A 16,035-nucleotide genomic window follows, 5' to 3' on the forward strand; every position below is an offset into this window, starting at 1 on the left:
TGCTTTACCCTGCATGCTCAGCTTAAAGTGAGGTTGAAACTTTGCTGCTCAAGGTCATTCACACAGATATTTTTTTGTATTTCAGACTGTGACCCTACAAAGTGACTCAGGTCAGCTGAATCTGGCTACAAAGTTGGGGTGAAATCAACCCAGAGGCAAGTGACAGAGCAGCATGGATTGATCCATGATGGAGCCAAATCCTCTCTGAGGATGCTTAGCACACACAGCACTATTTTGCCCTTGTGAAGTTATAGATGGTGCTATATGGAACACTGTCTTGCCAAAAGCTTTTTTAATAAGGGAGCCAAGAAGTCATTAAATTTAAATATCCTTCCTCAAGGGGAGAATAAAAATTTAGTTTTAAGCCCCTGTGTCTAGTTTTCCCAATAAGCCAGCACCTAGCCCTCTATAACAGGTGGAAATGTAAGGATCAAAGCCACAAGAAAAGACTTCTGCTCAAAGAAGTGTGCTTTCTAAATAGCAAAAGCCTTTTAGCTGTTTCTTCCCTCAACAGAGGAGGTAGATCTGCAACCAATTCACACAGCCAACAATTAGGTGAGACACTCTCCTAAATATTACAAACCCCAAATTGTTGCTTTCCCTCTGGGATGCTCTACATACAAGCAATGGGAGAAGCACATAGAAAACATCTCCTTATGCCCCTGTTCAAAGGTGCTGAAAAACTGGAAGGAAAAATAATTGCTGCCAGACAGGCAGCCTTCTCTCAATCACAACAGGATAAATTAGTTTGGCTCTTAATGGAGAAACAGCAGCTTCAGAGATGGTGCAGATGAGAAGAGAACAAGGTCACAGGGTGCTGCGTTGTGGTTCCAAGTCACCTGTTGCCACAAAATATGTTTTTCCACATATAATATAAAAATAAAGAAATCATCACCTACCTGAGGGCCAATTAGACCATTGATTCCTGGGAATCCTGGTTCTCCCTTTTTTCCCTGTGTGTTCAACAGAAGAGCAAATGTTAGATTCCAGGGCAAAGACTGCTGCTGACTTTCCAAAGTGTTTCACCCCCAAACTGGTAAATCCTTGTACTGTGGGTACACAAAACACAAAAGTTAGAAACAAAGTCAGCAGAAACCATCTGGATCTGAAACTCCAGTTATCTTTGACAGGTCTGTATCTCCCAGATGAGGGCTGGCTTCATGCTCATCTTGGTGTCTCTTAAACTCTGCAGCCCCACACTGCTGAGAGGCAGCCAAGAGAGGTACCAAATGTAGACACATGCCAAGAGGCACTTTCCTTGCTGCAGTCCAGCCCCTCACCTCTCCTCAGCAAAGCCAAATAATACCCCTTGTCCTCTTTGCACTGTTTTCACTCAGTAAGTAAGAAAATAACAAAGAATTCTGATGCATGGATGAACAGAGAAGATTCATAATCTCTAGGCCAGAAAACAGGAACCCATGAGCCATTTCTACCAAGGGTTGGCATTACCTCCAATGGATGAAGCTCAATGACTCCTCTGCAAGCAAAAAAAAAAATAAAGATTCCTCCAGAGGAACCAGAGAGCTTCAACAGTGCAAGAGAAGGATAAGCCAGGACCTGGGGTATAACCTTGAGACAAGTTCACCTATGAGGATGCTGTGGCACTTGTGTTCCACATGGTTTGACCTCAAATTTTTCACAGGGAAAAGTTCTAGATGAGAAAAAAGAGGAAGAAAGAATGGAGCCAAGATGCATGAAGCACTGGAGTTAAGGCCAAAGATGGATTTGTTTCTGAACAAAACAGCTGACTTGATATGTTACTTTGGGCAAGTCAACATATTTTGTGACTCATTTTCTTGTAAAAATCTATCCTTCCTTGGTGTATAATGGACACTGAATCATTAATGCTTCTGAAGCTGTTACTAATATACCAGGAGGATATAAGAGGAGTTGTGCAAATATCTGAAAGACAGAGAGAAGTGATCTATTCTTCCACCATTTCTACTTTTCCTCCAACCTAAATTTCTGTTTAGAAGGATGTTACATGTAATCAAGTTTCATGTCACTGATGATGGAGTTGGTCATTCAGATGTATGAGCCCAATATAGAATTATGCCTTTATTTTCCTCTATTGAGATATGCCTAGAAACAGCACCTGTAAACAACAGCTTCTTTCTGACTTAAATGAGTGAAAAAGCAAAGATATCATGAGTGAAACAAGTTTTCATCATGTTTTCCTTAGTTTTAACTAAGCTGCATTATCTGGCCCATGAAGGTGACTGGTTCCACAACTACAACACTGAGGCCAGCACACAATCCAGTGTAGCTGAATCCTTCATGTCCCACCAACCTTCTTGGTCACTGAGTATATTTATGAGCCACTTTGTATTTCTCCTTTCAATATTTCTGCACCTCCTCAGATTCCAATTCAGAGACTGCATTAGAGGTAGAAGCTGATACAAACACTTTTGATAACCCAGATATCACAAGTTGAAGAGTATGAACACTCTCCCTTGTGCACTCTCTACAAAACCCCATTGGGTGATAATTACAGCAGTGTTCAGGACAACAAAATCCCAATGAGCCTTTTAACCTTGCAAGTGAAGAGATGCAAGCAATATATGGGGACTTTATTCTGGAGGTCCATAGGATGTGGCTTAAGCAGCTCTATAGCTTAAGGGCTTTCTCTGGTAGTAGCTTGATGAACTTGCTGCAGTTTGCAAACTTGATTCCACCTTGAGGAACCTGAGAAAGGATGTAGCAGCATCACGTTCTACTCTAAAGAATATCAAAAGCTGAGAAGGGGAAACTAGGATCTTGCCTCCTGTGACAAGTATCCATGGGTTGTTCTGTTTCCACGCTGACGGCCAGGAATGATAATCTGTGCAAGGAGCCTTTTCTTTCCTTGAGTACAATGTTAAGAAACTTTGTTGATTTCAAAAACACTGAGAAATCCCTTAAAAGTAGCATATAATTATACTGACAGAGAGGCTGAGAGTGTAATTTCCCATTATGAAGGGGACATTTTGGCCACTCAGAGGTCAGACAAAATCAAGCTGCAATAGATTTGCTCCATGAGATTGCAACCTGTGTAAAGTACAGAAATACTTGCTGGGAGAAATTATATTTATGGGAGAAAAGCACAGCAAAATGTCACATCACCAAATAATATGACAGAGAAAACCAGCAATTATGCTCTGTTAGGTATAGTAAGAATCAGACAGGTGTATAAGAATGAGTTCCTTCTCACGATATGAAATATGCTATTTGCTTTCATCAGCAATTTGTACAACAGTACAGTTTAACAAGGTGTGGTTTATTGGAAAAAAGATGTATTTACCTCTCTGACAATTACTGTTTCACTGTGGATTTAATCTATGCCATCAATCTCTTTTTCCTTCTTTCTGTTCATTTGCTTGTAGTTCTGTATCTTCACTGTTGAACTTTGCAAGGGCAGGTGATGCCATTTGAACATTTCAAGCACCCACAAATATAAACAAACACAAACTTTCCATTGGAAAGATCTCCATATAGAAGAGTGGAGATCAAGGGAAAATACTGGCTCCTCTCTGCTAGAGGGAAATTTTGAAAGGTATCGTTTTTTCCCCTATTAATAAGGCTATTCTTATTGTTCTATAAGAATACATTTATATATATATATATATATGTATATATATATTCTATAAGAAATATTTAATTTTTTTTTTCTTTTTTTTTTGTAGCAATTGTTCTTTGAACATGGGAAAATTTTGTCAATGCAAATTTAGGAAACCAGGCTGCAGTACAGCACATCAGACTGGAAAAGGCTCTGGGTAGCTGTTACCTCATGGATATGAAGAAAGAACCACAATAGGATAAACAGATGTTTTATTCAGGTTTCTTTCTGAAATTTCAATCACTTGGATGAATTTACATTATTTCAAAAGAAGGTAAACTCTTGAATTTCAACTTATTTGGAACATTATTTGGGAAGAACCCTGTGTTTAGGCTGGGTTGCCCAAAGATATGCATGCTTTCCAGGAGTATGTCATGCATCAGCACCTCCTGTGTTTATCAAGCAAAAAAGATTGAATTTACTTCCAACAAATATTTCAATGGATCAGGTGTCAAAAAACTTAAGAGAAGAATCAAAGCATCCAATTCTCTTCAATTTTAAAGAAGAAAGAAGAGGACAAGAAGAGCTCTTTTTCAGGCAGTTTTCATAAAATCCAAGATCCAGTACTGTCAGTCACTGACAGGTCAGATGGTACAAGTGAGAACAGCAAAGCTTCTTTCTTCTCACTGCTTGCTCTTGATGTGAGACCATTGTTGTCAAAATAGAGACATCAAGTGCCAGGGCCAGGCACTTGGAAGCAGCTATCTAATAAAATGAAAATAAAAACTTATGTCCTGGTTGAGGTTTGGAACTGTTATCTCCTGTCCCAGACAGGATCATAGAATCATAGAATCTGCCAAGTTGGAAGGCACCCATCAGGATCATCAAAAGTTCAACTCCTGTCCTTGTGTAGGGCACCCCAAGCATCACACCATGTGCCTGAGAGTCTCATCCAAACACTTCTTGAACTCAGGCAGCCTTGGTGCCATAAATACTTCCCTAGGAAGCTTGTTCCACTGCTCAGCTGTCCTCTGGGTGAAAAATTATTCCTTATATCTATCAGGACCAAAGCATGGACATGAATTGTCAGATGAGGAATCCAGTAGATGTACCTGTGAGACTGTGCATTTTTTCTGTGCCCATAAAATACTTCAAGACTTGCAACTAAAGCAGGATGACCAAAAAGTGTTTTTAAATGACTGAAAGACAAGCTGTTTCCCCAGATCCTGTTGTGTTGTCACTATTGAACCACTCCCCCAAATGTAAGCAGGCCTCTGACTAGCCTTCCACATTAAAGAACTACATTTAGTAGTGCATTATTAAAATTACATTGAAAGCACACTGTACATATTGAAGCTTCTGGGAATGGGCTGCAGCAAGGAGAACTTCTGATAAATTTGACAATCAAATTTCTACAACACCACCACCTTTTTTTAGAGAACAGCAAACCCTTCCCTCTCTCCTCCCAAACACATCTGGATTCACTTGTTTCTAAATAAAACATTAGGAGGATGCTCTATGACATTCCTCACTCAGCTCAGGAGCCTTTCTTTTTCTAAAGCCATCTAGGCTCTGGGAGTGTCTTCTTTAGTCTGTCCCCCACTCCCTCAGACCTCATCCTCCTGCAGACCAGTGAATCCCAGCCTTCAGCCACACTTTCTGTCACTCAACAACAACCTTTGTGCTTTCAAGAACAGCTGTGACCACGCTGCTCTCTTGTCTGCAACTTCTGGAAAATTTGTCTGATAGCAAAATGGTGGTGCTCTAAACTGCTCAAAAGTGACCTGCTGGGTATAGCTGGGCTGTACCTAAAGCTCTCAGTGCCTGCAGATAGTGAGGCTGGCTTAGTAGCAAACCCCCACAAGGCAACAGAGACATGGTCTTAAAAAATCTGTAATACCAAGGCCAGAAGAAGACTTGGGCCACCAGAATTCCTGGTGACAGGGCTTCTCCTCAAGTGGTTATTCAGCCACATTTGTACCCCATGTTAGCATATTACTTTATAACTGCTTCAAGAAATGTGCATTCTATGTAGGGGTAATGGGAAAACTTTTATGCAAGTACAGTGAATGTATTTAAAAGACAGATTCAACTTGCAGTAGCCAAAATTAAACTGACACATTTTTTTACTATAACAGAATGGTGACTCTGTAACAAGTACGTCCTGTTTATTGGCAACCCTACTATCCCATGTACTATTTGATTTTTTTTTTCAGCAATAACAGGAACAGCAGCTTCAGGCCAAAAAAATACCATGCATCCTCCTTCCTCCTTTCCTAAAAAAAATCTTTCTAAAATGTACAGCCCTATTCCTGTCAGCCAAATGGTCACTAGGGTATTTGGCACAATATGTCATCTTCTAAGAAATCTACACAGTGTGTGGGTGGCTCCTGCATCACATTTCTAACATCACCCAAATTGCCTCTGTCCTTGCACAGCTCAGGCTCCTTCACTTCCCATGGACTGTGTTACGAGACCCAAATACCTCTATTAAATGTTTCCAAACACAACTTTAATCCATTATTAGTTTATGCTGCTTGCATTACAGCTAAATAAAGTACTGCAGTCTTCTAAGAACTCCAACAAATGGTGATATCTGCATCCCTGTGTCAGGACATGGGATCTGTGCAGTGCTGGCTTTGTTTACACCTTGATTGAGGCCCAGAGAGCAAAACTGAGGTTGGATCATTCTGCTGTATGGTTCAACTTCTCACAAAAGAAAATGGCCCTTTTCATCCAGCCTGCCAGACACAGTCACCCTGCAATGCAGGGACATTTGTGAGAGACAACTACTTGTCACAGCCCAGAGATGTCTGAGAAACATAACTCAGTGACACACAAACCCTTGTCCATGTGGCTGCTCTGGCTCTTTGGTTTGCTCACGTGCTTGTACAGCCTTACACCCCTACACCTAATTACATCCCTACACCTAATTACAAGGGATGCAGGAGGGAAGAGGTGTCATGGGTGTCTTCCAACAAGCTAAGGCTGGAGCCACAAATGAAACTGAAGCCTCATGATGCCCTCCATGTCCTCAACACCAGGTTGTGGTGCTAGGGAGCATTCTTGCTCAGGTGTGTGCAAAAAGGCTCCATCTCTGAGCTGAGCCTCCAGGTCCTGACCCCACCTCACATCCAGTCACTTAAACCTACCCCCAAACAAATACTTGATGAGGTTTCTGCTCCTGGCATTTTAATTTCAAAGCCTGCCTAGAGAAATGCTTTCTGCAGCCAAATTTAGGTAAGACAATAATCAATGTCTGGATTTACATCTGTGCTTTGTCAAGAACTTTACTAATGCTGAATAAGTAGTATCTGCTCATTTGTTCTCTCCCCCACATGTAGGTTTTCCACATAGGTTTACCAAGCTTGGGACTTTGATTCATTTCAGGTATTGAGTCACTGAATAATGGTCTTTAATTAAAAAAATATATTTGTCCACCTAAGATGCCTAGTGACTAATAAAGACCCTTAGGAGAAGAAATCTAACTAGCTAGACACAACAGAGTCTAGAGAAACATTCAAGGACAGTATGGATCAAATGACATCTCTAATCAAATGATCATTAGCAGGAGCATTTTGTGTCCTGTTACAGATCCTGACAGATCACTGTCCTTTCCCCAGCTAATATTGTCTATTAATCTTATGCAAGAAACAATGTTCACAGCAGGCCTTAAAACTGGGACAATTCAGAACTTGTCAACTCATAAGCAAAGCACAGCACAGTTATTTGCTAAAGTGATAGGGTGATATTTTATGAAGGCTGGAAAAGTACAAGAAAGCAAGTAAGTGTCTTTTTCCACTGCAACATTAACACAAGGCTGTGTGTCCCATCTTTTCATGGCCTCAGTGGCTTCCAGGGATGGTGCAACCACAGCTTCTTTGGGCAACCTGATCCAGTGTCTCACCACCCTCTCACACTGAAGAATTTCTTCTTAATATCCAATCTAAATCCACCCTTTTTCAGTTTGAAACCCTTCACCCTCATCCATGCTCACAGCTAAATTTAGTATCATGCAATGCACCGGAAATTCTGCAGAAAACTACCTACCAAGGAATTTATTTGTTCTTCTTCATTTCTTTATTTTTTCTTTATTTATTTCATCCTTTGTCCATAGCCCTCCCATGCTCACAAGCAGCACTCTCACATCCGCACTCATCACAAGATCACTGGTGCTGACACAAGTGCAGAGCATTACAGGCAGCTCCCATGATCTCCTCTGTGGATTAAGCTATGATCAGGCCCTCTGCCTATTTAAAAAAGTAACTCATCAAACAGCAGTACTGAGACTGACATGACTGCCTCCACAAAGGTTAAACAGTTATCTCACTTCCACCCTTATCTCTTGTCTAGTCAGATATTCATCATCCAAATGGGCTGAAGCAAGGAAAGGCAGATTCAGAGCATTCATGTGATGTGGTCAGGCCCACTGTGAAACTTGTTCTTAATCAGTATTTGAATATTTCAAGACATAATGCTGAGTCAGAAAAAATCCAATTTTTTTTTTTTTTTAACGAGAGGAAACTATCAAAGCTCCCAGTGCAGAATGGTGCTCCAGCTTCCATTCCGTGGGAGCTTCTGTTTGAATACTGAGCAAACTGAACAGAAAGCAGTGAGTATTTCAAGCATCTTTGCATTTATTTGACTTCCAGGACAATAGCAATTTCTCTGAGCTTCCAACAGCTCCATATTACTGGTGGCTCTACCTGCTCAGAGTCACATAAGGAATCCACAAGGAGCAGACAAAAAGACAGGAGAGCAAATGACAAAAGGCTTCCTTAGAGTCCCACAGGGCACTCCAAGATGTACTGAAAATTGCTGGATGATAAAGAAGAATAGAGGAAAGGATCATGGCCTTCAGAAACCTTAAATAAGTAGAAAGTGTATGTAAGGTTGATAAAACTGAGCAAAGCTGTCCTCAGGCTCTTGAGACTTTCATTAAATAAAAGCAGCAACTCACCCTTTGACCTGGTAAGCCAGGGACTCCAGGCTTGCCTTCTGGACCAGCCTCACCCTTAAAAAGTGAAAAGTTTTAGGAAATTAACTGAGCAAGAAGATCTCAGGAACTATAAAACCACTTCCTAGCTGGTTTATGTACTGTTACTGCATCACTACCCAGACAACCCTTACCTGATAATTATGTTGTCCTGTGAGAAGGTGGGAATAAGGAAACAGGATAGAGAAAAGTGACAATGCCCTGATTAAATACAGAGCACACAACTAGATTTAAATGACACAATTAAAACCAGATTTACCTAAGTAATTCATCTTCACAATGCTATCAGTTTTACGAAACTCAACAAACAGTGAAACACAACAAACAATTCAGAAGTGAGAAAACAGAGTATTTGTAAATGAGGTAGCAGTGACAGCTTGAACTGAGACACCCTGCAGAGCTGGGTTATAAAATATAACTAGAAGAAGCTACAATTAAGTGGAAAAAAAAAAAAAAGTCAAAATTAATGCAAAAATTGTGTGCAAACACAAATACACATACCCAGCTTCTATTTTTCATCTACAAAATTAATCTAGTACCTTGTGGCATAACACCAGCCTCTTTCACAGCAATAGCTCTCTGACCTTTGTTACTTCTGAGTTACCAGTGAGTGCCTCTCTGAGGTGTGCTGAGTGCCCATAGAGCTCTTCAGGACATTAGAAACAATTAGAAAACCAATCAAAGAGAGCTCTGAGGCAAATTCTACCTCTGTACAATGACTGCCCAAACCCTGGGTGCCACCTCCATGTGTCCAGAGTGGCCACCCAGAGCAGGAGACCTCTCAGCAGTGAAGAGAAGAGGCTGGGGGCACTGCAGAAGAGCTTAGTGCCTGAATAATGTCTAAGGTTTTGCATGGATGTCTCAGCTTCTGAAATTGCAAGAAGTTAGAAAAAACACTTACTGGAGGTCCAGGAAGTCCAGGTTGGCCTTGTGGTCCTCGTGGCCCAGGTTCTCCCTACAGAAATGGGTTTTTTTGTTTGTTTTTAAGAAGTGTTAAAATATCTGTATGAAAAAGTATATGAGCACATTACTCATGTTTGCCATCTGTGCAGGACCAATACCACCTTTGTGCTCAGAGGTCCCAAGGAACCAGCTCAGAGACCAGCTGGGTTTCTCCTTAATCCTTCAGCTGCTTCAATTATCAGCACTCATTAGGCTGCCCACAGACTGATTCACCCACGCTCAGCAGGAATCTATCCATTACTGGCTCTGGTTTTCCAAGGCTATAACTCTGCTGAAGACACTGAGCTATCCTGGATATTCCACTAAAACATTGTGGGCTGGGGTTCAGTACTGGAGAAAAGAAATTCTTGCCAAAACAGCTTCCATGGGCATTTCCCTTGAGCTAGCACAGCTTTGAAGGGCTTCAAAGCATCATTTATATGATACATATCACTATATTAAATAACAATTAAATACAAATTATGCACCCACCAAGACCAAATCAAAATTTAAATGTATTTTATTTTTATGTAGGACTAATAGATTGAAGTAATGGACATTTCTCCTCTATTTGTCTGCCTAGATTAGGAGTAAAACATAGCATGAAACACAAAGTTTAACTTTTATATTAACACTTCTCTGGACTTAAAGAATTGCATAGCTGACCCTCCAGTTTATATTTATCATTGATGTTGGATTCACTGCACTTGAAAAGGAATTTTTTATTTTCAATTTCTTATTTTCTCCACTCTAAATAAGAAACTTGTTTCTTGATGGCCTAACAAGGCTTTTATCCACCTTAATTTTGAAACACAATTTTAAAACAAAACCCAATCTAACAGGCAATGGAACTATATAAAAACATCCTTGCGATGGAAGAATAGATATTGAATCTCTTACTTGCTCTCCTTTTAGGCCTTCAGTAGGCACCTGCAATAAAAATGCAGAGTCATAAAGGAGAAAAAGAGGAAAGACAACATAGGAGGAGACTGGAGTATGGTGGTCCCTTCTCCCTTCACCATTCTCTTGAGATGTACTCTAACTGCTGCAGCTGCAGGCTGGGGGATGCTTTCTATGTAAGCAGCTCAGAGGTTTGCTCACACAAGGTTTTGCTCACTCAGTTACCCATGAAGTTATTTGTGTGGCTATATAAACAGTAAGAACCTCTTTCATTAGCTCAGCTTAATAAATAAGTTAGTAGATTCCCCAGCACTTGTCTGATTTCTAATTACAAAATCATATCAAATGCAGAAAGCATCATGTAAACAGCAGCCTGACTTCGGCCACCTCCATGGCCTTCCTTTGGCTCCTTGGTGCCTCCCCCATGGCTGTGACTGACACCTGTCCATCTACTCAGCCTTGTTTCCACCCAAGTCCTGGAATTTCAGGCCCATTTTCAGGTGTTAGCCATATTTTCCAAAAATCTCTCAGCAATCACTGTCACATCACTAATTTCATGTTTAAAGAGGATCTCACCCAAACAGGTTTCTTTCAGAGCTCTCTCTTTCTCCTTGCTTTGCTTTCTAACACGTTATGGGTAAGGAAATGGTTTTCTGACTTTCTCATGATGACCAGGGAGCTTCTCATTCTTGTCTTTAGCACAAGGGTTTCTTTGGCACAGTGTTACAGTTCATGCTGCTGGTCTCAGTGGCCCTTGAATGGTTTCCAATAAGCAACTCTCTAAACTCCCACATCCAGCCCATGAAAAATGTGTGTAATTCAACTCCTGAACTCTCCTTTGCTGTTACAACTTTAACAAGCTCTAGTTTCCAAACACCACCAGAAATCCTGGAAATCACACAGTCCTGACAGTGTTGCTCTCTTTGATGCACCTGAGACAATTGCTTTCATTTCAATTCCTAATCTTCACGTTCTGAAATCTCATTAAATTGTGGCAGTGCACCTCCTTGTTGGAACCCATCCCTTGCCTTCCTCAGGAATCTTTGCTACATTTCACTCCCCTTTTAAAAAAAAAAAAAAATATTTTAGAACATCTCTCATTTAGTAAAGTTATCCCACCCCCAGCTTTCACCTCTCTTCTTGTGCAATAATTGCTGCAATGTTTGAGAAAGCTTAAAGTCTTACTTTAGAGCCAGGCAGTCCTGGAAGTCCTGGTTCACCCTGCAAGGAAATACAAAACAAATGAAAAAACTTAACAAAAAACACATCTTAGCCCAATACATAACACGAAACAAAAGCAAACATCTGAGTGCCTTGTCACTATTTTCAGTGCCTGCTTGTACTTAACATATATGAACATTCAGTCTCAATTAGCTCTGCTTTTCCTACCCTGCAGGTGAATACAGGCTGGAACTGGTTGTGTACTATGATGTCACACATGGATTTTAATGACACTTAAATGACTTATAATGAATGATGGACTGGATGCACAGTAACATTACATTTTATCTTCAAATGTCTTATATCTGGTGCATCAAGTACACCACGTAGCACACAAATAGACCTCACTGATGCTGAGATCCCTAATAGAGTCTACAGGATGGATATTTAGGATGGATATTTACTATGGATGGATATTTATTTGTTCAATAATGTGGAAACAAACTTTGCAAAAAGAAAAAAGAATGTGAAATGGTGACCACTTTTCCCAAGTCATTTTACAGAGCACAAACATACAGTAAGTGTTTGCAGGACACTGAGATGCTTAACCCTCTTTACATTACTTACTGCCATCTAAGCTATCATTTTTTTTTCCAGAGCATATTTTTCCAGCTGTGTCCATTTTCAGAGTAAGCCTCCAGAAGGTATCTCCTTTACTTTAGGTCCAGATTAATGCAAAAATTATCACATAACTTCTTTTCACACTCTATTTACTGATTAATCATGTAGGTCTCTGAATGACCCAACATATGTTAAATCCTATTTCCTCTTAAGGCAAGTTTAATTATGATCTGTTATTTATTTTAAAGTGAATCCATAATGTGGCAGAAGCAGACACACATCAGCTGCACTGAGAAAGCAAGGAGCTAAATATAATCTGGAAACATCAAAATGCAGCCACTTGCAAGACATAGATGAAGTGTTATGAACCCAAGGCTGCTCTCTACTGCACCCATGGTTTATCACCACAATTAATGTGCCCTTCTTGTTGGTGCTTCTGCAACCTTCTCTTTTAGCTGTTGAATCTGAGTGTGAAAGCAATGAGAAACACAGAGATTTCCTTCTGATCTCTGCATTCTTGGATAAGGGTCACTGCCTTATCTAGAGGAGAAAAGGAGAAAGAAAATCCAGATGTGGACATGCCTTTCCACTCATGCAAAAGAATTAGGAAATATTAAACCCACATCACCTCTGGCAGAATCATAAAGTTGGCTTGGAAAAGCTAATGACTGCTAAACAAAGAGGTCAACTTTGCTGCTGGAGCAGTGAATAATTATTTTATAGGTAAGAGGATTGGCCTTGTTTGATCGGCACTTTCTGAGTCAATTCTACATCTCCTGGTTCAGAAAAGTGGTATCTGCACAAACACATTGGCCATTTCCAGTCACCTTCCTTAGCTGAGGAAGATTCTTCCAGCCCATATTACTCCTCACTTCCTTCTGCTCCCACTCCCAGGCTCAAACCAAAAGTACAGGAGCTATAACCAGATTTGATTTAACACTCACTTATACCCTTTTGAGAGTGAAGCAACATCAGAAAAGCAAAACATTTAAGTGCATACAAGCTTCACTTATACACAACTAAGATAAACATTAGGGAAACAGCCCTGATATTCCAGCACTGGGAACCCAAGGAGGAATTAATGGATGTGTATCCAGCCCCCTTCCCTATGTCCTGTCTCAACTCACCTTTTCTCCTTTGGTCCCACTGGCACCTGGAGGGCCCGGATTGCCAGGAGGGCCCTATAAACAGGTAAAATGGAGGGAAAAAAATTGGTTTATATACTGCAGGTCATCGATTGAAGACCCTTTAACATACAGGAGAAACATAAGGTTTCAGGTTTGGGTATCAGCAGCACAGTTGTTCCCCCTCATGTTAGGGTCATAAGTAACTCCACACACAAGGATGCTTTGATTGTGTTGCATGGAGGGGAGGAGGAATAAGGATGAAGATACCACAGGAACCACAATAAAAACAACCCAATTTCAGCTACTTCAGAATGATTGCAGTTCAGGGAGTACATCAGTGCCTAGCACAAAATTTAGGATAAAATTCAGGCATGAAGATGTGCCCATTGCTAGGTGTCTAGACAGGAAAAAAGGCCAAAAAATTCAGAAAAATCAGACTTCAGTAATAGGGTGTCACTTGGGGAAATTGTTCCTTAGAAGTAGTAAACAATCAGCATCCACCTTTGCATCCCTCTGCAAGTTCTCACTTCATCCACATTTGCTGCAAGTATAAACCAGTCCTGTAAACAGTGTAATGGGCATTGTGAACATTGTTCATTGTGATTCCAGTGTCACTTTAAGCATCAGGAAACATTTCCATCTAATAAAGGTAGTGATAAACACTAAACAGACACATACTTCTCTGTTTAGGGCAAACTGTGGCTGAGGAACAGAACTGGCAAAAAGTACTCATTAACTGTCAAATCCCCCGTGGAGAAGCAGGAAAAAAAAAATAAAATAGTGCAATAATCTCTTTCAACTCCCAGAAAGGAAGATGCAGATTTAACAAAGATTAAAGCTGCTAATGACACTATTATTCGCCATCTAAATACAAAAAGACTTGTCAGATATGGAAATAAAAATACTTCCCAACAAAGTCAAGTTGAAGTTCTGGTTGCTAAGAGAGGGAGAGCAGAGCACTGGGGCAGCACATGGCTGCAGGACTGGTACAGCCTGTTCAGCTCAGCACCCAGCAGCCCCCTTGTCTGAGAAGCAGCAGGATAATCTGAGCTAGCCTGAGGATTTGACATGCAGCTCCTCCACCTCTTAAAATGCAAAAAAGGGCCTCTAAAATTATCCTTTCCAAAGAGGCAAGCATCAAGAGCTAGTGAATAGGATGGACACACAGCAGCCTGGAGGCTTCAGGCTCCAGGGTGGCAATGATTAGCTGCATTGCTTTTGGAAAATCACTTTTAGCCTCTGCTTCTTACTCTGTCCTTTGCTATTTAGACCAGAAGATCCTTTGGAGTAAAGGATGCATCTCATTAAATGTCATACTCTGAGTATGAAAACAGTTTTGTGGCATCTACAGATAACAGTTTCAGACAAAGCTTTATCTGTCTAATCAGCAGAAACATGCTGATCTTTTAGATCATTTCTGGTTTCATCTTGTCTTAAAAATGCAAATAGTTTCGAGTTCTTTTATTGAAAATAAACCAAATATATTAAAGCCAGTTCTTCCCCCTTTCATGTTGTGGAAGGGAAAAAAGAGATTATAAAAATCAGGTTTAAACAATTGAGTTTTTATATGTGCTTCCTTATGTATTTAATGAAAATTAAGATGAACATCAAGCTTATCATGATTAAAAGGCTGACATTTCCTTTAAGTGCATATTGCCTTACATTTTAATTCTAAAAGGAAACAAATGAAAAAAGAAAACTGTCCCAACAAAGATCTTAGAATAAGGAGTACAAAAACTGTTGATGCAGTGGGATTCTACCATGACTCAGCAGCCACCCAGAAAAAGACTCAGTTTTAGAGTCAGCTTCCACTTGCTCCAAGTAAAAGCCTCCAGTCACTGAGTATTTGCCACGTACCTGTCTCCCCTCCACACCTGGTTTTCCAGGGAACCCATCCAGGCCTCGTTCTCCCTGGAGAAAAAAGAGAAGGAACCACTATAACTCTTGAAGTCACCATCCAGCAAGAGATGTCTGTGTTACCTCCTCCAAGAGTAAGGAAGAAGGAAAGAAATTCAATTCAGTCCAATAGAGAAAATGTTTGAAGTCCCCACACCTGTGCAACAGAAAGTTGCTAGGAGCATCCATCCAGTAACAAGGAGGTGATATAAGTGCAGTCAGGAGTAAATATTTATCCTCACTAACTCTGCTGAATGTTGGCACTTGTCTACCTAGAAAATTTGACACCAGTAGCTGGGATGTGACGTTGGAAGCACTTATGTGCCAGCTTTCCAGGTAGGCATCATCCCTCTGTCTGCTGGGGTGAGTTCATGTAAACTGAATAAAGTGCATCAGGAGAGCATCAGTCTGGAACAGCTCTTACAAAAAATAATGAATCTGCAACGCTGCAACAGCTCATTTTTACACAGATAAAGAAAGAAGAAAAACCTTTAAAGAAAAACCTTTCATTTTTCACCTTTCCATAACCTGGGAGAAGGATACATCTAGTCCTATGTGTCTTCAGAGTTGGACAGTCCATGAAGTTCAGAGGCAATCTGTTGTACTACTTTATTTTTACTACCTGGAAGCCTGTACCTAAATGATGTTTTCTCACCATATTTTTAGACTAGTGTGTCTTTCCTTAACCCCCCACAAACAGAGACTGTCCCTTCATCTTTACACCAGCTTTTCATGTATTTGAAGACAGACAAAACTCCCCCTTCAGACTTCTCTAAACAACCTCAATACTTTCAACTTTGCTGCATGGGGATGTTTTTCAGACTTCTGATCATTTTTGTTGCTCTCGTTTGTACCCT

At 40.5% G+C, this 16,035-nt stretch overlaps 1 protein-coding gene across 1 annotated transcript in view; it reads right to left on the minus strand.

Annotated features, from left to right (window-relative positions):
* Positions 1–16,035, minus strand: part of COL22A1 (collagen type XXII alpha 1 chain) — a 197,943-nt gene that overhangs the window by 76,333 nt on the left and 105,575 nt on the right. Inside the window, exons 17-23 of the mRNA XM_071738442.1 lie at positions 15,140–15,193; positions 13,283–13,336; positions 11,559–11,594; positions 10,374–10,403; positions 9,433–9,486; positions 8,496–8,549; positions 900–953 (exon numbers count right to left, since the gene is read on the minus strand). Of these exons, the coding sequence (XP_071594543.1) occupies positions 900–953; positions 8,496–8,549; positions 9,433–9,486; positions 10,374–10,403; positions 11,559–11,594; positions 13,283–13,336; positions 15,140–15,193 (336 nt within the window). The remainder of the gene's footprint in view (positions 1–899; positions 954–8,495; positions 8,550–9,432; positions 9,487–10,373; positions 10,404–11,558; positions 11,595–13,282; positions 13,337–15,139; positions 15,194–16,035) is intronic.

This window comes from Heliangelus exortis, chromosome 2 (assembly GCF_036169615.1).
Source record: "Heliangelus exortis chromosome 2, bHelExo1.hap1, whole genome shotgun sequence".
In the NCBI taxonomy this organism is placed as follows: Eukaryota; Metazoa; Chordata; class Aves; order Apodiformes; family Trochilidae; genus Heliangelus; species Heliangelus exortis.